The sequence below is a fragment of the Mytilus trossulus genome, chromosome 11, assembly GCF_036588685.1.
Source record: "Mytilus trossulus isolate FHL-02 chromosome 11, PNRI_Mtr1.1.1.hap1, whole genome shotgun sequence".
Lineage (NCBI taxonomy): Eukaryota > Metazoa > Mollusca > Bivalvia > Mytilida > Mytilidae > Mytilus > Mytilus trossulus.
In genome coordinates this window covers 24,160,360-24,185,552 of record NC_086383.1, presented here as the reverse complement: position 1 = coordinate 24,185,552, position 25,193 = coordinate 24,160,360, and the positions used below count along the sequence as shown (strand labels likewise).

General features: G+C 32.3%; 1 protein-coding gene across 1 annotated transcript; it reads right to left on the bottom strand.

Annotated features, from left to right (window-relative positions):
* Positions 1-3,154: 3,154 nt before the first annotated feature.
* On the bottom strand, positions 3,155-23,956 carry LOC134690906 (uncharacterized). Its single transcript, XM_063551069.1, has 3 exons — positions 23,733-23,956; positions 15,780-15,981; positions 3,155-8,906 (listed from the first exon to the last, which is right to left on the bottom strand). Exons 1-3 carry the CDS (start codon positions 23,925-23,927, stop codon positions 5,428-5,430), a joined length of 3,876 nt encoding a protein of 1,291 aa, XP_063407139.1. The 5' UTR covers positions 23,928-23,956; the 3' UTR covers positions 3,155-5,427.
* Positions 23,957-25,193: the final 1,237 nt, after the last annotated feature.

Below are 25,193 nucleotides of genomic sequence, written 5' to 3'. Positions count from 1 at the left end.
TATGAGCAATTTTAAATGCAATAAGTACCTCTTCCTCTGGTATCATTGCCCACGTGGAGAATCTATTCGTTTGGCCAGCCGGCAATAGTTCATTTTCGAATTTGTGATATACAAGGGTACCCCACCTTATCCTTTACTGACAAACTCGTACGGGTCTAGGGCATAAGTGCTATGGACCATTTTAGAGGCAATACCAGCTTTTACCTCTGGTAAAATGGTCGATGTGGAGAATCTCTTAGTTTGGCCAGCCGGCAATAGTTCAGTTCGAATTCGTTGTATACCGGGATACCATATCCCCCCTTTTAACCCCCTCCTGACAAACTCGTACGGGTCTAGGGTATAAGTGTTATAGGCCATTTTAAAGGCAATAAATTCCTCTCCCTCTGGTATTGTTGCCCATGGGGAGAATCTCTTTATTTGGCCAGCCGGCAATAGGTAATTTTTGAATCTGTGATATACCAGGATACTCCTCCCCCTTATCTTTTTCTGACTGATTCGTACGGGTCTAGGGCATAAGTGCTGTGAGCCATTTTAGAGGCAATACCAACCTCTACCTCTGGTATAATGGTTGATGTGGAGAATCTTTTAGTTTGGCCAGCCGGCAATAGTTCAGTTCGAATTCGTTGTATACCGGGATACCATATCCCCCTTTGAAACCTGCTGACAAACTCGTATGAGTCTAGGGTATAAGTGCTATGGCCATTTTAAAGGCAAAAAGTACCTCTTCCTCTGGTATCATTGCCCACGTGGAGAATGTCTTCGTAAGGCCAGCCGGCAATAGTTCATTTTCGAATTTGCGATAAACCGAGGTACCCCCCCCCCCCCTTTTTCCTTTGATTATGGCCAAGTTTGGTTAAAATGTCAGATTATCCCGAGAAGATTTACAAATATTTATGAAAAATTGTTAAAAATTAACTCATTAAGGGGTCAATTGAAAATGTTGGTTCTGCTGACTTATTTGTAGATCTTACGTTGTTGAACATTATTGTTGTTTACAGTTGATCTTTATCTATAATTCTATTAAAGATTATAACCAAAAACTACGAAATATCCTTAAAATTACTAATTCAGGGTCAGCAACCCAACAACAGATTCTCTGATATATCTGAAAATTTCAGGGCAGAACGATCTGAACCTGACGAATATTTCTACAACAGTCAGATTTGCGCTAAATGCTTCAGTTTGAGAGATAAAAGTCAAACTGCATTTACCCCTATGTTGTATTTAAACAATGGCAGCAATCTTTGTTGGCGGGTCAGGTCATCGGACATATTTAAAAAAAATTAAATACACAAATGACGATTGTGACCAAGTTTGGTCAAATTTGGCCCGCTAGTTTCAGAGGAGAGGATTTTTGGAAAAGTTAACAGACGACGACGGACGACGGACACCAAGTGATGAGAAATGATCACGTGGCGTTTTAGGTCAGGTCAGCTTAAATTGTCAACAATTGAGATATAGAAGTCAACATTGTGTTATAATCTTTATTGCCTTATAAACAAACAAAATATATATGGTACAAAGAAACTTTCTCTGTGTTATAAATCGGGAATTGTCTCCTCTGTTGTTTATAGTTCCATTTTGATAAATATTTCAAAACTTTCAACAATATGCACTGCTGAGTATAACGGTTCATAATGGTCAGTAAGGACCATTTGGAGTAAACAAATAGAAAAAAGATGTATAACTTTTGAAAAACATGTCATTGATTAGTTTGGTCACATGACGTCTGTCCACCATTTTTATGCTTATTAGTTTCTCTTTTTTTCAATTGCATTAAAATCTGATCATACTTTCTCCTTACATACACATGTGATCTTAAAAATCTATGTTAACCACATATTTATATGTAAAAACACATTGTTTTATCAAATAAAAGATATTCAAATCAGCTATAAATAAATATATACTTGGAAGTCACTACAGACTATATTGCATTTTATTCGATATTCATACACAAGTGAAACATTACATGATTTCAATTAACAATTAAGGTGGTTCCGAGCACCTTGACTAACATTTTGCCCTGTTTAATCTTAATAAAAAAATGGACAAAATGTTTACTTTGACCATTTGACAAAAATATAAAAAAAAATAAAATCTTGAACAACACACTTTCTCTGAATAAATTCCTTAGACATATATCAGTTTGACAACACTAATGTTGATATTTGAGAAGCTTAATAATTATTTACTAATGCATCGTGATTAAAACGTTTAATTGAATTTAAACAGTTATCTCCCTGTAATGTTTGGTACCACATTAAACAAGTACAAAAGCAAAAACTGTTAATTGATAGAAATATCTGTACGATCGGACGATCAAATCCTTTATAGAATGTTAAAAAGAGAATAACAACAAAACCCTAGACCTTTGAATACATACTGATCAACCATTTTCTACAAAAAAATATGTCACATTTATAAAACGTAGTACACGAACATATTTAAAGTTAGGAATCATATATAATAAATGCAAATCATCACATAAATTCTACGAAATATACAATATAACTTTATTCTTTGCTTTAAATAAGAATAGGAACTTTTCCCGCTCTTTTAATGGGTTAAACTCGAGGTACGGTGGATTTTTCTTGCAAATGTATTTTATGTCATTTTTGCAATTGAAAAAAACAGTGGTTGCAACAGTGAACAAGCTTTCATAATATGTACATATGTCAAGAAGAATGATGAACATGATGAAGCATACACACATCATATAAGAATTTTTGTTTTTCCTTCTCAAATATGAACGCAAATATTCTATGAAGTAGGAACCAATGTTACATATTACTATGTTGCTATGTTGATAAGTCAATCGTTTCTTACTGCATATTACTGTTTTATTCGCCTTAAATTTACTACAATTATTGAAACAAACAAGTTTCACACAAGCAAACAATAAAGGGCAAAGAGAGACTGTGGAAGATTTAATATGGAAAAATATCAACTTATACAAAATGTTCTTTTTATTCTGTCCAACAAAACTGTTTGAAATACATGCATTTCTTAGGGTTAATACAAAATAGTGATTTACATTAATTGTTTCAGAAATTATTTCCAAGAATTTAATAATGATATAGTTTTCAGCGAGGTTTGCGAAATTATTTTTTTTATTTCAGATTGACCGACTTTGACATTATCACTAATTTATAGACCATATATTTACGCAATGAGTTCATATAGTATGATGATTTTTCTGATTCACTTAAAACAAGTATCTACTACGCATTCTTTACAGTTATGAATATTCCAATGAGAAAATGTGATGAACAGCAAAAAATAATAAATATTTATAAGTGGTTTGCTTATTTTTGTATGTACCAAAAGACGTATCCTATGTATTTTGAAGCATACATTTAATCAATTTTTTGACCTGATGACAAGGGGAGTTTGTTATACTTGTATTGCCTAGAGATGGAATATTATCGTAGTCATATTTGACAGAACTGTTTGAAAATTTATGTCCTTTATGCCCTTTAACTTTGTACTTTATTTTGCATTTTAAAAAGAACTTTAAGAGTGTTACTGATGAGTCTTCTGCAGATACAACGCGTGTTTGGCTTACAAAATTTCAATAAAAGTAATATTACAGTAAAATGTTGGGGTTACCAAATTCTACGAAGAAATCGACAATATTTAGTAATGGTATAGACTAAATAGCTATTTAAGGTACCAGGCTTATATTCTAATAAGTAACACGCGCGTTTTGTCTACATAAAACTCATCAGTGACTCTAAGATCAAAATAGTTAAAGATCCAAACAAGTGTAAAAATTATGAGCATTGAGCAACCAAAAATTCAAATTTGGCTAAAGTAATCTATGCCTGTGATAAATTCTTAGTATCATACTTTTACTAACAGTAAATTTAAAAAAATTACCATAGAATTGATAGTCATGTCAACACTGGAGTGCTGCCTACCGGGCTTATGATACCTTCGGGTCGAAACGTCCACCAGCAGTGGTACCGACTAAGTGTAAATAGTTTTCAAAGATACCATGACTATAATAACTTGTAAATGAGATAATTACGGAACTAGATGTACAATTTGAAGGTGTAATGTTCAATGTCTATATGCGTGTCCTGCGGATTGATAAAAAACAATTACAATAGCATTTTTGGTCACCTGCAAGCATTTAAATCAACATCATCAAAATGAATAAAACGTTTACCCCTTTTGCTAGCTTTTGTTTCATTCTTTGATTTCTTGTCCCTGCCACTTTCGAAAAAAGTTTAGAGTAATTTTTTGTGTAGTCAGTACACTGAATTATATTAGCGAAGAAACATACTATATTGAGAAGGATTAATAAATATTGATTCCAAAATTGTTCAAAATAACCAAAATGGCATGTGCCTAGTCCTCCTGTTCAACATTCTTACTCTAAAATATTATAAAGATAAGTTTATTTTTACTAATATAAGTTCTTTAATTATTCAAAAATATGTTTTTAGACAACATATTTTATTAAACAACTTTTGACAAAGGATTTTAAATTTATGAAGGTGTATCCATGATATTGTTAAAAAAAATGTCCACTACGAAACTAAGTCATTCAATTTACTTTATAAAATCAATGTTTGCAAGACTTATAAACATTAGGGTCTTACAAAAGAAGTAATGCTTTTTAATACGACAGTTTAATAGTTGGCAAAAAAAAATGAGCACATCAAATGGACCAGAGTGATACCGTATTTTTGTTAATGTCCACTACAAAACAGGCAAAATTTCCTTCAGTATCTGGTTTTAAAATTATGAAGAAAAAAAAAATCAGTGTAAAACTAAGTACGTACTTTTATGAATAGAATAATTATTTTCATTATTGCAATATAGGGATTGTGGGAAAACAAATAAAACATGTGAATATGTCCACTACGAATTTAAACGGTCAGATACGAAACAAGAATGGGAGAAAAACGTGTCGTAATAGATAGTACCACTACCATGCCGTCGTTTTTTACACTTTTTTTCAATTATATTCGTGCAAAACAAATAACAAGGATTAGTTTCAAGTAATTTGCAGTATGTTTTTATCAATATAGAATAGGATTGATGTCCACTATGAAACGGTTTTGTGACTTACGAAACTCATCAAAATGTCCATTACGTAACATGAGTTGTGCCTTCATATGTGAAGAACTTTCTAATCTTAACCCATAAAAAATGGTTCTCGAATTTAAAAAATATGAGATCGTTCTAGTATATGAAGTAAAACAATCTGGAATGGCAATAGAAGACATTAAATTGTAATAAGATGTGCGTTTAGTAGCAGTTTCGTAAGGGACAAATGTCACTTATGAAACAGTACAAAGAGTATTTAAGACTGCACTTTTTATTTACAAGTAGGTCTATAATAGAGGTATTTAAAATAACTCTTGAAATAAAAAAAGTTGATTTTCCATTTTTTTAGGTCTGAAAATCACACATTTATCGAAAAAGTGAATATGAAAATAAATAAAACCACAACATCATTTGATGTATATGATCAATGATTGTGATTTGCAATTGCACTTGTAGTGTTTCATGTATCTTCACAATTATTGATAAACAGTGAAGAAAACAATAGGCACATATTATATGTGACCAAAATATAGATAGTATGCCTATTTCCATCCAGTTAATAAATTCGGATTCCACTATAAGTGTACCATTATAACTTGAACTTGTTGTATTTGGGTCATTAAGACATTGTACAGAGAAATCTACACCACTCCTATAAGAAATGTTATAATCTAAACTTGTACATGAGATATTGACAGAACTTAATTCGGTACAATTGTTAGATGTTATGTTGAGTGTATATATAACCCGATTAGTAGAAATATCGTAAAAATAGTGATGGTCTTTATTGAAAGCTCCGCCAATTAAAACAATTGATAGAGCACAAACCATGAATATGTCTAATCTTAAACTATGTCTTTTCATCAAAACAGATTGAACCAATCGTTCGACAGATATTAACAACCTGAATGCAAAAGTCAGAAGAAGCATCCTGAACATAAACTCAAACTTTTCTATGGTTTCAATGTATAAAAATGTTCCATACAATATAAAAAAACCACTTCCATACGATATCAAAATTAAAAATGGAAGCCATTGTTCAAATGAGTACCTCATGTCAAACGTTATCAATGAAAATGACCAATACACAGCAACACTCAGTAACACGAACATTGATCTCGTTACTTGTACCAAAGTTATATTAGTAGATTCTGTACCTTCTCCAACGCAATGTAATTCGTGTTCATTTTCCTCATTCATCATCCAGTTATCGAATACTATTAAACTGATTGTGATTAACAAAGTTACTAAAGCAAATAATTTATGAAGGTTCTGAATTAGTTGTCTATGTGTTGTACTACTAAGTATGTGTGTGTTTGTATCAACACAATCAATTAACTCTAATGCTGACATACACGAGTTATTAAATAAATAAGGATTGGCTCCATTCGCTATCAATGTTTCAATACAATCATTGCTGTCCTGTATTGAAAGACGCCTTTTTATAATAGAATGTAAAGGTGTATTACCATCCTTGTCTTGCACGTTAACGAAGTCATGTAGATAAAATCTAAACGCAGTTTGTCCAGCTATATTAAAACACGTGGTCCTAAAAGCTGTTATAGGTGTTTTCCCATACTCTCCGTTGTCATATGTATTTCTAATTGACTCAAAACAATTTCTCTGAGAGCTATGAGTGAGTAATAAGTGTGTTGCATTTGCACTTTTTGTGTAATGTAAAGGGGTTCTATAGAAATTATCACGAACATTAACGTCAGCTTTGTTACGCAACAGTAGAGATAACATTTCAATATTATCTTTTATAACTGCTAGATGGACAGCAGTAAGTCCACTACTGTCACCTATGTTTACATTCGGTATCGACTGTTTGCATACACATTCTCGTTGAATATCTTGTGTCAACTCACAATGGAAATCCTCATTTTCAGGCAATTCTTCTCGAAATAAAACATGCATAGCATCTAAATTATCTAATAATACAGCGTAATGTAGGACTGTCAATCCCGTTCTTGTTTTAGAATCAATATACTCCGGTTTAATGTTTGATCTCAAATTTTCTAAATCGTTAAGGCGGACTGCCTCATGAATCACGGTCTGGCCTGAATCGTTTTCAATATATGCAGTAATAAAACTAGCAAATTGTTGATAGTTTGGAGTAACAGCAATAGGGATTTCTTCTTCACCATGGCCAAGAAATTCTCGTAGACTTACTTGTGCTCTATTTTGCAAGAGTAAACGTACCATATCATGACGACCTGTCTTAAGTGCCATGTGCAAAGGTGCTTCCCAAAACAAGGACGAGACATTAACGTCTGCACCCTGACAAATTAATTCTTTGACAATAGGTAAGCTATCGCCCAATACAGCTAGATGAAATAAGGACTCCAATCCTAATCTTTGTTGTAAGGAATATCTACCTACAGTCATTTTACGCTCAAAAATTGTCATTTTGTCCCATGCATATCGAAATAATTCATAGCAACCTAATGCCACAGTCCAGTCCATAAGTGTTAGTTGACCCTTCATAACTTGTCTGATTGTGTCATTGCGTTTATCAAAGACATAATGGGATAACATCTTTAAAGCCTGTTGCACCAATGACTGATCCATGCTTGATATTTTCTCGGAGCTGCACTGTTTCATTAAAGTATGTATGCTCTCACCAAAAGTGATTGCAAATATACGGACGAATTTTCTATTCATAAAAAGAGGACTCATCAACACATTGGAAAATCTCCCGTTTTGTAATTCAACCTTAAATCTATTATACAATGGTCTGAAATGATCCTCATTCAACTCATCTTCCAGAATATAAACAATATTGTCATTAACATTTTCATCCGAGTTTTCAGTTGAACGAACTCTGACTCGATCCCTAATAAACATGATATCACACTCTGAAAACATTTCTTTGGGATCAAACATATAAAAATGATAACTGATTGTCTCTTCAAAAACATCGTGAATAAAACAAAACTTGTTACTGACCTTAGTAAAATATGATCCTATAGCGGAAAGAGCGCAATCCTCAAGTTCTTTCTTAGATATATTTCTTTGAAGTCTGCAAGTTTGCACTATTTTATATATTTTCTCATCATATTCCTTTGAGTTATTGTCAAATATACTTCTACTAAAGTTTCTATTGAACAACATACATAGCACTAAAACGCAATACAGCTTCTTGTTTTCATTACATATTTTATCAAGTTCTTCTTTGAATATGGATAAAGGTTGTCGAAATAACGCGATCCTGTTCTGGAATCTTCTGTTATCCTTTGCAACTAATTTGCAAAGGAGAGGGAATGCATAATTCGTTTTACATATTATATCAACTTCCTCTGTTGTAATTTCATTTTCTAGGTTACTTCTGCTTAGGTGTTTCATTAATATTTTCTGTTTTTCCTTTTGTGAAAGAGCAATTGACTCGTGCTCTAAATTAATGACTTTTTTGTTTAAAATTGTGGAGGCATTTGTAAATCTGTTGAGGAGGGATACTTGTAGTCGTAGTGTACACAATAGTTTGTTTTCCCCCGATTCTGTGTTCAAGCAGCTGATAAGCTTTTCGTTCAATCTTTCCCATCTCTCTAACAGGGTTGGACTTAAGTCGTACTTACCAAGGACGTCATCAATAAGAAAAACTTGTTTTTTATTTGTTTTGTATTTAATTATATCCTCTGGCGACTCAATAGGAACAATTTCAAATCCTTCGTGTCTTAATTTGAATGCTATATGTCGGATGGTAGCTGTCTTTCCTAATGCGGAATTTGATGTGACCAAAACACAAGTACAACTCTTGACTTTATTATAAACATCTGCTGATCCCTTTGTCTCATTAAAACTTTCATCATCTTGTTGCCAAGTTTCAACCAACACTGCATTTGTTTCTGTGAAAAAAAGTATGTAAAATGTATACAATAGTAACTAGAACATAAATTACCATACGTTACAGTCATAACGGTCTTCTTCATTTGAAAAAAAACAACAGTGAAACAAGAATAACATCGCTGGGATATATTACGCTTCTATAATATAATCATATGATATCCATTTGCCGCGGATGTTTTTTTGTCTGTTTACAAATGTTTTTACAATCGTTCGTACCCAGTATTGGGTCTATCAGGCTTTTAATCGAAAATACTTTTTTACTTTTTTAGTAACATGTTGTGCATAATACTTTTTTCTAGATTGCAGTTACTCTTTCCTTGCAGTTTGGTTTTCATCGAAAAACTATGTTCTATTGGGTGATGTGCTACTGGATTTTCTGTTTTGTGTGTTCTAATTTTGAGAAAAAATCAACAAAATCCTTTGATACAGTGTTTGTCCTTCATTTACTTTTCGAAATCTGTACAGTAAATGGATCATGTTGATTACACTACGACACCATATTTACAGTCAATCGGGTTCTATTTTTTTTTCTTTCCGATGTTACATTGTAGCACAGAAGACGTATGTTTGAATAATGTGTAATGCATTTTATCGCGCATGTGTCACAGCCATTACTCTTCGCACAAAATCCAAAGTATTCAGTAATAATTCCGAAATGTTTCGAAAAGAAACATTACAAAGGCTTTTCTTAGATAAAAAAAACTAAAAAGTATAATGAACTCAACACTATTCAGTCGGAAACCCGGCTGAAATAGAACAAAAAAATCGAAGCTCTTTGTCAGAGAAGGCGATAAATGTGTACTGTAATGTATACTATAGTGACAAACAATTTTAGAGTTAATAGAAACACACAAAATTACATTTTTTTCCCCCAATAACGTTTATTTCAAAAACACCATTTGCATTAGTTTTCAATTTATTTAGTACATAGTAAAGCAGAACAATTAAGATATCTGGTCGACGACAAGGGTATCTTTCAATTTGGATGTAGAAAAAGCATATAATCTGATTTATAAAAAAAAAAATACCACGGACGGAAAACATATCAATCTATTCAGAAATGTTCGAGTCGCCCTTCTATTATGCGACTCAAGAAAAATTCAAAAAATGGGTAACAATAGTATCGAAAAGAGAAAATCGAGCGCACCCTTTTATGTAAGGGAGTGTTTGAGATGAATATTTTGTCTTGATATCGTACAAAGCAAGAATGTTTCATACATCGTCTTGCTTCAGATTTTATCATTTTTATATATTTAGGCTACAGGTTGACTTTATAATTCAAAAACATCACAATACTAAAAGATGAAATATATGTGTCAAGTGAAATACCTATCTAATGAATTACAAAAACAGAGTAGGTGTGTTCGAATAACTATTATTTTACTAAAAGTACTTGACGACAGTCTTTCAAGTTGGATGATGAAAATGCATATCTTCGAAAAATTATAATTTTCTGTGTGTGATAACTACGGCTTATAGTCGTAAACCACTAAAACAATATAGCCCGCCCTTCCACGAAATATTCAATTAGATTTTTTTTAAATGTTTATGAATTTTCGAAAATTCTACCTGACAACCGATCATACAATAGTTTAAAGTTTAATTAATGCAGAAAAGATCATTAACTGATCCTCATGATCGTCTATGCAAAAGATGTTTGAAAGTAAACTTGATAAAATGAAAACAGAACTTATGTCTAGTATAGATGATAAAGTCAAAGTTTTGAAATCTGATATTGATTTACAATGGGGACAACATCAAACTAAGATTGAACAGTTGACAAACAGTGTCGAAAGTGTTATGAATAGATTAACGGTAGTAGAAGGAGTTGTTGCCGAAGGCAGTATTAGTGGTGCAACGAACGTGATCCAAACAAATCAGTCATACCAAAACAATCAAGTTAATCCGCTAAACAATGATGAAATTACGGTTATTGCGTCTGGTGTTCCGTTTGAAGAAGGTGAAGATATTTTGATTAAGGCCAAGCAAATTGTCGCCGAAATTAACACTGAAATTTCCGAAAATGATATTGTGGCAGCATTTAGATTGAAAAGTCGAAGACAAGACCGACCTGGATTTGTTAAAATTATTGCTACGAATGTTGATACAAAAAGACGTATTTTAAGAGAAAAACATAAACTCCGCAACTCGACAAATTTCAAAAACATCTATTTACGCAGCAGCAAATCTCATGTTGAACGTATGTTTGAAATTAACACAAGAACTCTGTTGAAGGAATTACCACATGGTTCATCGTACCGATTGACTGCTAACGGAAGGATAATAAAGAAAACAACGGAAGCAGCTAGTGAGAATGAACAAACTGATGATAACAAATAGGATTTAAACCGGTCTGTTGAACATTCCTTAAAGTTTTGTCAAATCAATGTTGGTGGTTGGACTGTAAATAACAATACTTTGAGAAGAGCCTTAATCTGTAATATAAATGCAGATATTGTTAGTGTTTGCGAAACTCATTTGTCGGGAACAAATGAACTAGATTTAGCAGCAGATGGATATAAATGGTATGGATCTAATAGAACTTTTATTCACAGAAATGCCCCGAAAGCTTCCAGGGGTGTAGGATTTCTTGTAAAGCATTCTATTTTGAAAAGTTTTGATGTACGTACTATAGATAAAAGTGTCGATGGTATCTTAGGGTTACTATTTAGAAACAAAGAAACATATTTCACTTGTGTTGCATTTTCATGTTATCTTCCGCCGGAAAATTCACCTTGGGGGCGCGACGCCCAAACGTTCTATTCACATGTTCTTTCCCAAATTTACTTGAATTATGATGTTGATGCTATATTTCTATTAGGAGACTTTAACTTGAGATTAGGAAATCTAAAAGATGTCTCTTCCGAATTCGATAATGTCACTACGAGAGAAACTATTGACAAGACTCATAATCAACACGGACAGTCTTTTTCTGAATTTCTAAATGATAGTAAATTTTGTGTTTTAAATGGCCGATCCGGAGAACAGTCGAACAAATTCACATCAATATCATTAAAAGGAAAAGCAGTTGTTGACTACGTATGTGTTCCGCATGATATAGTTGAAAATTGTAAAAATTTCGAAATCATCACATGCAATGAAATAATCGAATCCGAAAGAATCCAGCATCTTATTGGAACAAGAAGTAGAATTCCAGACCATGCGTTTTTAATATTTGATTATGTTGAAAACTTTATAATTAAATCTGAAAATGTGAAACTTAACGTTTTGTCGACAAGGAAAAGATTCAGATTTAAAGAAATATCGTCAAACTTTATGTGCTCCAACATCACGAAAGAGGCTATACATATGGTAATTCGTCAAATTGAACTATGCAGAGAACAGCAAGAAGACATTGATACGGTCTACGAAGAATTATGTAAACTTGTTACAAAAGAAATGGAAGAAACAATACCATATTATGAGGCGTCTAGAAAAACAAGAAAACATTTTATACACGAAAAACCATTCTGGAATCAAGAATTAAGTGATTTATGGGTAACTATGCACAGTTGTGAAAAACAATTTAGGAAATCTAAAACCAGTAAAGGGAAACGTGAGACACGGAACTATTTTGTTATGGCGCAAAAGAAATTCGATAAGCGTTTACGATTTCATGAACGGAAATACAAACAGGACTTAACTTTACAAATAGAAACTCTGAATACAGAAGATCCGAAAAAATTTTGGGCAGAATTACAAAAACTTGGTCCTTTAAGAAGAAGAATGCTATCCCGATGGAATGTGTTAATGACGACGGTTCTACGTCATTCGATGAGAAAACTGTGATTAACAAATGGGAATCCGATTTTAAGAATTTGTACATGAACAACAATGACGATTACGATGATGAATTTTATGAAAACGCATTACGACATAAAAGACTTTTAGAAGATAATATGCTTGACCCGTTGTATATACCAAATGATATACTGAATCAGAACATTCATATAGACGAAATACAAAAAGTTGTTCTACATTTGAAAGAGAAAAAAGCTCAAGGAATAGATGGGATTTATAATGAAGTGCTTAAAAATGAACCAATTATTAAACTATTACAGGTGTTATTTCAGTTCTGTTTCGACACAGGAAAAGTTCCGTCGCTATGGAGGAAAGCACTAATTCGGCCAATTCCGAAAGGTTCTGCTATTGACACGAGAATACCACTGAATTACAGAGGCATTAGTTTACTCTCGGTAATTGCGAAATGTTACAGTTCTACTTTAAATAACCGAGTGCAACAATTTTTAGAAGACAACGGATTAATTATTGATGAACAAAACGGTTTCAGAAGAGATAGGTCATGTGAGGATCATGTGTTTTCTTTGAATTGTCTTATTCAGGATAGGAAATCAACATTTGTGGACCTGCAAAAAGCATTTGATTATGTAGATAGGGATTTATTACAATACAAACTGCAATTAAACGGTATTGACGGAAACATGTATAATGCTATTTCTAGCTTATACATTGACACAGAATCATGTGTGTGCGTAAATAATCATCGTACAAATTGGTTCCAGTGTTCAAACGGGGTCCGCCAAGGGGATAATTTATCGCCTACATTGTTCGCTTTATTTGTCAACGATTTAGCTACTGAAATTAAAGATCTTGAAACTGGAATACCGTGTGATAATGAGAAAATCAGTCTTCTATTATATGCTGACGACATTGTTATTTTAACAGAGACCGAAAATGATATGCAACGTTGCTTAGATGTTTTATACAGTTGGTGCCAACGATGGAGACTTAGTGTGAACTGTTCAAAATCAAATGTCATGCATTTTAGAAAACAGCGTGTTCCACGAAGCAACTTTAATTTCAATATTGGACCAAACAGTTTACAATATGTTAGTCAATACAAATATCTTGGCATTATTCTCAATGAAAAAATGGACTTTAGTATTGCCACCGAAACATTAGGTAAAGCTGGAGGACGGGCACTAGGAGGGATGATATCAAAGATTCACAATTTTAAGGACGTTGCATTTAAAACATTTGAAACCCTTTTCAAGTCGTGTGTTGTACCAGTAATTGATTATTGTGCAGGTGTTTGGGGATATAAAACATACCACTCCATTGAATCTGTACAAAACCGTGCTATTAGATATTTTTTGGGATTGCACAGATTTGCACCAGTTGTTTCTCTAAACAGTGAACTAGGATGGTTACAGCCAACTTTAAGACGGTGGATTTCCATGGTAAGAAGATGGAATCGGCTTGTTAAAATGGACAATGATAGACTAACAAAAAAGATTTTTCTTTGGAACTATCATAAATCGGGCCAGTGGAGTTCTCAGATGAAGGAAATTTTTCATAAAGTGGATATGGACAGTTGCTATGAATATGTAAATCTATGCAACATTGAACTTTTTAAAACAAAGATTATGGAATACTGTGAAAACGATTGGACTGGTAAAATCACTTCTCTCCCCAAATTAAGGACTTACATTACTATTAAACAGAAGTACGAGACTGAACTTTACGTCAAAATGAACATGAAGAAACAAGAACGATCAGTTATGGCACAATTTCGCTGTGGTATTCTACACTTACGCATTGAAACTGGACGATTTAGAAATGAGGCTCCGGATGAACGACTTTGCACTTTCTGTGATGACGGATCTGTTGAAGATGAAAAACATTTCTTGTTGTACTGTAAAGCTTACCGTAATTTAAGACAATTAATATTTGAATCAGTGAACCTTGATAGACATTTTATTGATAATAGAACATTTGCTAATTTAATGACACTTCATCAAAGACAAACTGCTAAATATTTAAATTTATTTTTCTGTAAAAGAAAGGAACTTCTTTATAAGTAACAATCACATTGCGTATTAAAAATTTGAACATTAGGTTTAAAGTGACTTATAGGTCCAACGGGCCGGGTGTAAATTGATTTAACTACTGTATTTTTATTATGTAATATTATATATACTACACATGTCACTATAATAAATGATATACTTACTTACTTACATTAGCGAGTTAATACATTTGTCTTTTAAAATGCAACTGACATATAAGGATCGTACGAGTGCAATGTTGATATGTTTATCAGTTTTCAAGATCAAAATTGGTAGCGCGTCATCCATGCAATGGCTTCCATTACTACGATTGTGAAAATGAACTGGCGTAATGGGGATATGATTTTGACGAAGTAGGATCCTGACTGTATTACGGTACACGAACGATATACACAAAAATATACAAAGAGAAACTAATCTTGGTAAATGATCGTCAAAGAAGTTGAATTGATCTAAGCATTGTAATTGTTGTTCTTATGTTATAGTTCATTTCAATAAAGAAGGTCTTTTAAAATGGTTGAAACAAATGGAAACTTGCGTTATACATGATACAGTTTAATTATGAAATCAATCAAAAACTCTTCTTATATATTCCATTGCAGATGAAATTTTATCCGCAATGCTTTTCAACTTCCTAATTCCTATATATTGTCTTTTAGTTATTTATGTTTGTCTTTTTTCGTTTTTGTTTTTCTTTTAATCGTTTTTGTTTGTTGTTTTCCATGACTTTGTAAGATTGTTTTCTGCATATGAGAATAAATGTTCTTTTAAAACCGTTCGCTTCTTATGTGTAGCATTGTGATTGTTATAAATTATACGACACAAGGAAAAACATAATCTGCAAATTAAGATGTCCAATAGACCCTATTATTTACCTGGGGCTAAACATTAGATTATTCTACATACAAGCAAAATTAAGTAATGAATTGAAACCCCCAACTTGATTGGTAACCCCAATTTTAACAGAAAAAAACTATTTGAAAACTGAACACACTCCGAACTTTGTCTAGTGTTTTGTATTCTTCAGATTGCTTTTTTTTAAATCAAATTTTATAAGCAAACCTGCAATTGTTTTAGGGAGATTTCCTTCCTTGTAATAGGAGAGTTCACTTTTTATCTCTTCTTTTTCCTTCTCACAATCCACATATTCTTTTTGCAGTTGATTCAGTTCTTTTAATGTGTTTTCTTGTTCTCCATCAAGATTTAAATTTAAGATTTCAGTGACCTCATATAGTCTTTGACCTTTATTTAAAGACGTCAATGCCTAAATAGATTATACAAGAAACTGATAAATAACATGCTGTAATTTGTTATGTTTTTTTAACAATTTATAAAACAGATGCACATGTGTTAAGAATAAAAAAAAAACATTATGCATACATACATTTTCGAACACATTTGAAGTGATGCTATCATTTCTAGAAACAAGAAGTATTGACCTTATCACTTAAAACAGGAAGCTATTTGAAAATTTTTGAGCAGAAACACTGCACAAAAGACCTCGGAAAGATGTTGGTTTTAAATTTTACACTGCTTTCTTGCTTATCGTTTTTTCAAAGCTGGTTATCTCTGATTTTACTAATTGCAATGTTATGTATTAAAAATCAATCTTTATGCTGAAAGAAAAAATGAAGAAATATACAATGGCTTCCTGTCTTATAACATATTGTTGTCAGGGAATGTCACACTCTTTAGATAACTAGTGGTTTCAAAGTATTTTCCTTGAGAATATTTCATAGTATTCAAATTAAGTAAAGGTACATTTTTCAATTACCTACCCTAACTTCTGCTTTTGTTATGTCAAAATGTCAAGCTTTGATTTGTTGTGTAAATGTAGTATGTGTTATATATAAAAAGAAGATGTGGTATGATTGCCAATAAGACAACTGTTAACAAAGTACAAAGTAACAAAGAAATAAACAAATGTATGCCCCTCTGTGACAACAAGCAAAATTTATACAGCATAGTCAGCTATAAAAGACCTCATAATGACAAACAATTTAATCTTAAAAAACGAACGGCCTGCTTTATGTACAAAAGATTGGAAAATGAATGTGATATACAGCAATAAACAACAACTATTGACTTACAGGCTCCTGACAAAGAACAGGCAAATACAGTATCTGAAGGGGTTAAACAGGTTCAAAGGCGAACTAAATTTTTGAAGAAATCATATAAAGTTCAATTTTGGACCCTTTAGACCTTAATGAGGACCAATTTGATAACCGGTGTCATATGGTATGTTGTACCCCATGATAAAATGACCCCGGGGTCAAAATACTGCTATTGTAAATTGAACCCCCCTGTATGGAAAATTGAACCCCCATGGTAAATTGAACCCCCCTGTTTTTTTCATTCTAGATGATTAATAAAACATTTAACATTATGTTAAGGCTAATCAAATATTTAAAATAATGAATACATGAAGTAGAGGTCAATTTTCAATGATTGGCTAAGAGAAAAATATTTGCTTGGTATAAGTACTCTGAAGTCTTAACCAACAAAATTTCCATCAAAAAACTTCTTAAAGCATTATAACTAAACCATGTAGCTTGGACACTTGAATTCTTTGAAATTTGAAATATTTATATAGAATTAAACTTAAGTTTTAATTCTCCATGGTAAAAAAGGGGGAGGGGTTAAATTACCATGGCTCAGTTATTAAATCTAAAAACTAAAATTTTCAAAACATCTTTTCAAGCTACTAAAATAAATACAAATTACTTATTGAAGTATAATAAATATGTCAAAGAGTTACAGTAGCTGTATATTTTAGCATTAAAGGTCTTTAGATACATAGTAGGGGACTCAATATACCATGGTAGGAGGTCAAAATAACATGGCAAAGTAAAATTTTCCAATTATATTTGTCAGCCTGGTAAATACATTCAAACTACATTTGGAGTAAAATAACTATGTAAAGGAGACATAAAAGCTAAAATTTTGAAATTCAAGCATTTTAAAAACATACAAACTACTTATTGGATTAATGATTAAGCTTATTAGCTGTATTTTTTTTTAATTCAAGGTCTATAGTAGGGGGTTCAATATACTGCAGGAGGGTCAAAATACCCTGGCTAAGTAAAATTTTCAATATATCTTTTCAAGCATGTTAAATATTGATACATACAAACTACTTCTTGGAGTATTTTATCTATGTTAAGGAGTAAGAAAAGCTAGGATTTTTGAAATTCAAGGTCTATGTATAGTACGGGGTTCAATATACCGCAGAGGGGTAAAAAATACCATGGAAATTATTTTTTTGCTAAAATCTTTTCCAGCATGTTTAATACATACAATCTACTTATTGGAGTTTTATAACTATGTAAAGGAGTTTAAAAAGCTTCTTTTTTTTTAATTTAAGGTCCATAGTCATGATAGTAGGGGGATCAATATACCATGGATTTTTTTTTCTTCTTCAAAATATATTTTCCTGCATGTTAAATGCATACGAACTACTTATTGGAGTAGTATAACTATGTTAAGAAGATAGAATAGCTAGAATTTTTGAAATTTAAGGTCTATACAGTCCTTGGATGGTGTAAACTTCCCACTAACACCATACACCATTACACTATACACCTTGTACCATTACACCATACACGTTACACCTTTGCACCATACACCTTACACATTACACCATACACCATTCCCCATTCTATCTACATGATCCGAAATTACCCATAGTGCAATTAAATTTCAAATATTAAGATTATTATTATTGTTTATGTTTACAATTCGAAAACAATTAATAAAAAAGAACTTCGTTTCAACCAATGAAATGTCGTACACCATCATTCACACCATTCCCGATCGCACGTTACACAATCACACCATTCCTCGAACACCATACACCATAGCACCATACACCTTACACCATTGTACCATATGCCATACACCATTACACTATACACGTTTTTTTGGGAAGTTTACACCATCCAAGGGCTGTAGTAGGGGGTTCAATATACCGCAGTGGGGTCAACATACCATGGGAATAATTTTTTTCGAAATATCTTTGCCAGCATGTTAAGGTGGTACCCAACACTTTTGCTAAAATTGACTTGGCTCGTTTAATTTTCATAAAATTTTAACACTGTATTTACCCTTTTACAAAAACATAAAAATTTCAAAAACATTGAACCAACCGTTTTGTCAGAAAAATTACACTGGTTATATAGCAGTTTGACAAATTCCAATTTTGATCATTGAGAAGCTTAATATTCCCTTTTCAACACAACGTAATTAAAACGTTTAGCTGATTTTACAGAGTTATCTCCCTTTAGTGTTAGGTACCACCTTAAATGCATATAAACTACTTATTGGAGTTTTATAAGAATAGCAAGAATTTTTGAAAATTAAGGTCTATGGAAGGGGGTTCAATATACTGCAGGGGGGTCAAATTACCATGGAAATTTTTTTTATTAGCTCGGATTTAAGAAATTCAAAGTCTAAAAAAAATTCCATGGTATTTTGACCCCCTGTGGTATATTAAACCCTCTACCATAGACCTTAAATTTCAAAAATTCTTGCTATTCTAACTCCTTAACATAGTAACCAAACTCCAATCAGTAGTTTGTATGTATTAAACATGCTGGAAAAGATATTAGAAAAATGTTACTTAGCCATTGTATTTTGACCCCCCTGCGATATATTGAACCCCCTTCTATAGACCTTGAATTTCAAAAAAATAAGCTTTTCAAACTTTTTAACTTTTTTTTAATACACCAATCAGTAGTTTGTATGTATTTAACATGCTGAAAAACATAATTTCCATGGTATTTTGACCACCCTGCGGTATATTGAACCCCCTACTATAGACCTTGTATTCAAAAATCCAAGCTATTCTTACTCCTAAACATTGTTTTAATACTCAAATAAGTAGTGTGTATGTATTTAAAATGTTTGAAAAGATATTTTGAAAATTTTACTTAGCCATGGTATTTTGACCTCCCTGCGATATATTGAACCCCCTGCTATGGACCTTGAATTTAAAAAAAAATAGCTTTACAAAGTCCTTAACATAGATATCAAACTCCAATAAGTAGTTTGTATGTATTTCACATGCTGGAAAAGATATTAGGAATATAAATAATTTCCATGGTATTTTTACCCCCCAAGCAGTATATTGAACCCCCTACCATAAACCATAAATTTCAAAAATTCTTGCTATTCTAGCATCTTAACAAGGTAATAAAACTCCAATAAGTAGTTCGTATGCATTTAACATGCTGGCAAAGATATTTCGAAAAAAATGATTTCCATGGGATTTTGACCCCCCTGTGGAATATTGAACCCCCTACTATAGATCTTAAATGTCGAAAATTCTAGTTATTCAACCTTCTTAACATAGTTTTAATACTCCAATAAGTGGTTTGTATGTATTAAACATGCTGGAAAAATTACAAGGAAAATAAATAATTTCTATGGTATTTTGACCCCCCTGCGGTATATTGAACCCCCTACCGTAGACCTTAATTTCAAAAACTCTTGCTATTCTAACTCCTAAACATGATAATAATACTCCAATAAGTAGTTTGTTTACATTTAACATGCTGGAAAAGATATTTTGAAAATTTTACGTAGCCATTGTATTTTGCCACCCCCCCCCCTCCTGCGGTATATTCAACAAAACCTCAAATTGAAAAAAAAAATAAAAGCCAATACATTGTAAATTCAATTATCTGCAATACTATTTCTCAGACACAGGGGGGTTCAATATACCGCATGGGGGTTCAAAATACCATATGTGATAAATGACCCCGGGGTCATTTTACCGCATGGTATTTTGACCCCGGGTTCAATTTTTAGGGGGTTCAAAATACCATATGACAACGGGCCCAAATATGAAAAATCTCAGTACATGGTTAGATTCAGCATATATCAAAGAACCCCATAGATTCAAATTTTGTTGAAATCAAACAAAGTTTAATTTTAGACCCCAATTTGGACGAACTTCAAAACTTTGCCCAAAACAAAAATCTAAATACGTGTTCAGGATCAGCATATCAAAGAACAAAAAGTAGTAATTTTTATTTTATATCTAACAAAGTTTAATTTTAGACCACGATTTGGAACAACTTAAAAACTGGTCACATTAGCAAAAATGTTAATACATGTTTAGATTCAGAATATCAAAGAACCCTAATTATTCAATTTTTATTAAAATAAAACAAAGTTTAATTTTGGACCCCGATTTAGACCAACTTACAAAATGGGGCCAATAATAAAAAATCTTGTACATGTTTAGATTCACCATATCAAATAACCCCAGGAATTCATTTTTTGTCTCAATCAAACAAAGTTTAATTATGGACCCCGATTGTGCACATGATAAAACATCTAAGTACATGTTAAGATTCAGCATATCAAAGAACCCCAATAACTAATTTTTTGTTTAATTTTGTTTAATTTTAGTTTAATTTTGGACCCTCTGGACCTTAAGGTAGACCCATTTGAAAACGGGACCAAACATTAATAATCTACATACACAGTTAGATCCGGCATATCAAAGAACCCCAATTATTCATTTTTTGATGAAATCAAATAAGATGCTTTTCTGTTCATAAACCTTGTGTTTAAATTTTATAGATTTCTATTTCCTTATCCTAAAGTTATTGTGCAAAAACCAAGACAAATGCTTATTTGGGCCCTTTTTGGCTCCTAATTCCTAAACTGTTGGGACCAAAACTTCCAAAATCAATCCCAACCTTTCTTTGGTGGTCATAAACCTTGTGTTTAAATTTCATAGATTTCTATTGACCTAAAGTAAGGTAAGAGTGCGAAAACTAAAAGTATTCGGACGACGACGATGACGACGCCAACGTTATACCAGTAAACGACCACAAATTTTTCAATTTTTGCGGTCGTATAAAAAAATCAATTTGGGAAGGACAAATGGATCGCACATTATGTTTTACAAATTTCTATTCAACTTGTTTAAATATAATTTGTTTTTTCTATGTACAAATTTCTCTAATTAAGAAAGACAAATCACAGCACTTCCTTGCATAAGGTTAATATGATAAATTACTTACTTAGTGACTTATCGTTTATAAACCGAAACACAACCTTGTCTTGCTCCATGGTTTTTTTTTCATAAACATTTTAAAGTCAAATGTATAATGATTATATATATAAGGGAATATTTGAATAGTGTGTAACCGTAAATTGTCCGATATGTCAGGGTTACATCTAACCGCAATATAAAATACATATCCCGATACTTTAGTTTGATACAATCTTCCTTAAATATTTACAGAAAATAGTTTTTGACTATATATTATGAGTCAGATAATACATAATTGAATGTTAATCACAGACATATCAATCAAATACCCGTTGGTATGTTATACGAAGGAACATCTAAAAAGATGCATTAGCTATAACACTTGACCCTAATCATAACTCAACAATACAAAACATCATGCTACTACTACATGTAAGAAGTATATATAAATAACCCAGCCATGCATCCTAACACTCGTTCTTTTTTTCATTAATTCACATCTAAATTAATCAGTTGCTCCGCAAGGCGCAGCTTTAAACGGACTTAAAGATAGAAATCTGAACAGTTGGGGCAAGTATGGCACAACATTTAAGCTTGATACAGCTCTGAATTTGAGTTGTGATTAAATAGTTGGCAAAACATAGATTTATGACACAAAATGAATGTGGTCTAAGAACTTAAAAACTTTATAAGAAGTAAATTGGAATTTACCTAATATGGTCCAATATCAAAAATCTAAATACATGGTTAGATTCAGCATATCATAGAACTCCAAGTGTTTAATGTTTGATGAAATAAAATAATGTTTATTGTTAGACCCTTTAGACCTCAATATGAAGCAATTTGATAACAAGACCCAAATATTAAAAATCTATATACAGTGTTAGATTCAGCATATTGAAGAACCCCATTTATTTATATTTTGTTGAAATCAAACAATGTTTAATTTTTGACCCTTTGGACCTTAATGTAGACCAATTTGAAAACGGGACAATACTGTGCAATTGAACATGTCTTGCTATTGCGCAATACTGTGCAAATGAACATTTCTTGCTATTGCACAATACTGTGCAATTGACAATTTCTTGCTATTGCGCAATACTGTGCTATTGAAAATATCGTGCTATTGCACACTACTTAATATAATAATTTTGGACCCTATTTGGACCAACTTGAAAATTGGGCCCATAATCAAAATTGTAATTTCTAGTTAAAATTCAGCATATTAAAGAACCCGATGAATTTTTTTTTTTAATTGTTAAAATCAAGTTTAGTTTAATTTTGACCTTCTGGACCTTAATGCAGACCAAATTAAAACAGGACCAAAAATTAAGAATCTAAATACAGGGTTAAATTTGACATATCAAAGAACCCCAATAATTCATTTTTGATGAAATCAAACAAAGTTTAATTTTGGACACTTTTGGCACCCAATTCCGAAACTGTTAGGACCAAAACTAAAAAAAAAATCAATCCAAACCTTCATTTGGTGATCATAAATCTTGTGTTAAAATTTCATAGATTTCTATTTAATTATACTAACGTTATTGTGCAAACACCAAGAAAAAGGCTTATTTGGGACCTTATTTCCAAAACTGTTGGGACCAAAACTCTCAAAATCAATCCCGACCTTTCTTTTGGGGTCATGAACCTCATTTCAAATTTTATAGATTTCTGTTTACTTATTCTTAAGTTAGTTTGCAAAAACCAAGAAACATACTTATGTGGGCCCTTTGTGGCCCCTAATTCCTAAACTGTTTGGACCAAAACTCTTAAAATCGATCCAAACCTTCCTGTTATTGTCATAAACCTTGCGTTTCAATTTCATAGATCTCTATTTATGTTTACTAAATTTATAGTGCGAAACCCAAATGTCTTCGGACGACGACGACGACGATAATGACGTCGACGACGCTCACGTCATACCAATATACAATGTACGACCAAACAATTTTTCATTTTAATTGCGATTGTTTAAAAAGACAAATACTCTAGTTGTTAACACGAACCTTTTCAATACGTATACATTTGTCTGTAAAGCTCACATTATCCATAGATGTATCACTCGCATGGGCCAATTGATTTCTGTACCACTTCAGTGTAGCCAAGTTTGCTCCTGGTAACGTATCATTCGGATGTGGAAGTTGATCCCATCCATTGGATGGCGTTGATAAACATCCTAGATTTCGTAGCAAACAGATCATCAGTGTCAGATCGAAGTCCTTAGAACATGTAGCTTGAAAAAGAAATAAAGTGTAATAAGAGGAAGGATACGTTTACTTTCAGAAAATTCCAACGTCCTTCGGATATGCATTCATTTACGCTGGTTGGTTATGGTTTTCATTGAATATGCAGTATTTGAAATATAAGATAATGTTCGATCCTATTATTCGGTAACTATCTTGGCATGTGTTATAAGTTGACTTGCAGTACAAAGTTTCTTTTTCAAGTGTTTCACTATCTAGTGTACATGACCTTGTTTCCATTAATTTTGTTGAAAGCTCATTGTTGGTAGATTGATTGATTTATTGATTAATTGAATGGTGTTTAATATTCGAACACTTTTATTGGTGAAGACAACAAGATTGCCCGGATTGAATCATTATCATCAGGAGGAAACATTACAGTCAACGTCAATTAAAAAAGTGAGGAAAGTGAATTTGTGCATGTTGGGTATGGCTGAAATTCAGACACCCATTATCGACAGACACATGTTTCGTTAGTTGATTTATTCCGACCACTTGGTCACCAATGTCTTGTACTCTCATCCTAGATAAAACATCAAATGTCGACGATATAAAGGTACCTTTTAAAGTATGATAAACGTGGTGGTTAATGATATGATCATTGTTTAAGTTTATGCTTTGACAAGTAATCTTCAAATACTACTCATTGAGTCTCTTGTGGATAGTTGTCCTATTGACATTCTTATTAATGCCCTGTATATGATTAATAATGTGTTGATACATTGTATCAAAACACAAATATCAATTTTGTAGCGGATAAGTACCGATTGTTTTGTAACATAAAAGGTAAAATCTCAAACATACTTAACTCAGAGAAAAATATAATTGGAAAGTCCAAAATCACTTGGTATAATAACAAAATATATTTATTTTTCATAAGTGTCAGTTTTGCAAACTATTTTAGAAGGCTAATTATAAAATTACACAAAAAAATACACCGTTAAAAACTCAATGATAATTGAAATAAGAACCTTTTGTTACAAGAGGCATCGGAGGCCGATACGGTGACCATATTGTCCCAGGGACACCTCTTAAAATGTCTAATTGAACCGCATTGATTCGTTTTGTATTGTGTAGTTTGATAATTTCGCGCACGTTGCTATTAATAACTTGAGTTAAGCTTGATGGCGGAAATTGTCCGTCAAAATATCTTCTGGCTATGTGAGGTGAAACTTTAAAGTTGAGCAGGAAAAACCTTGTGAAGTTTTTTTCTTCTTCTGTTAA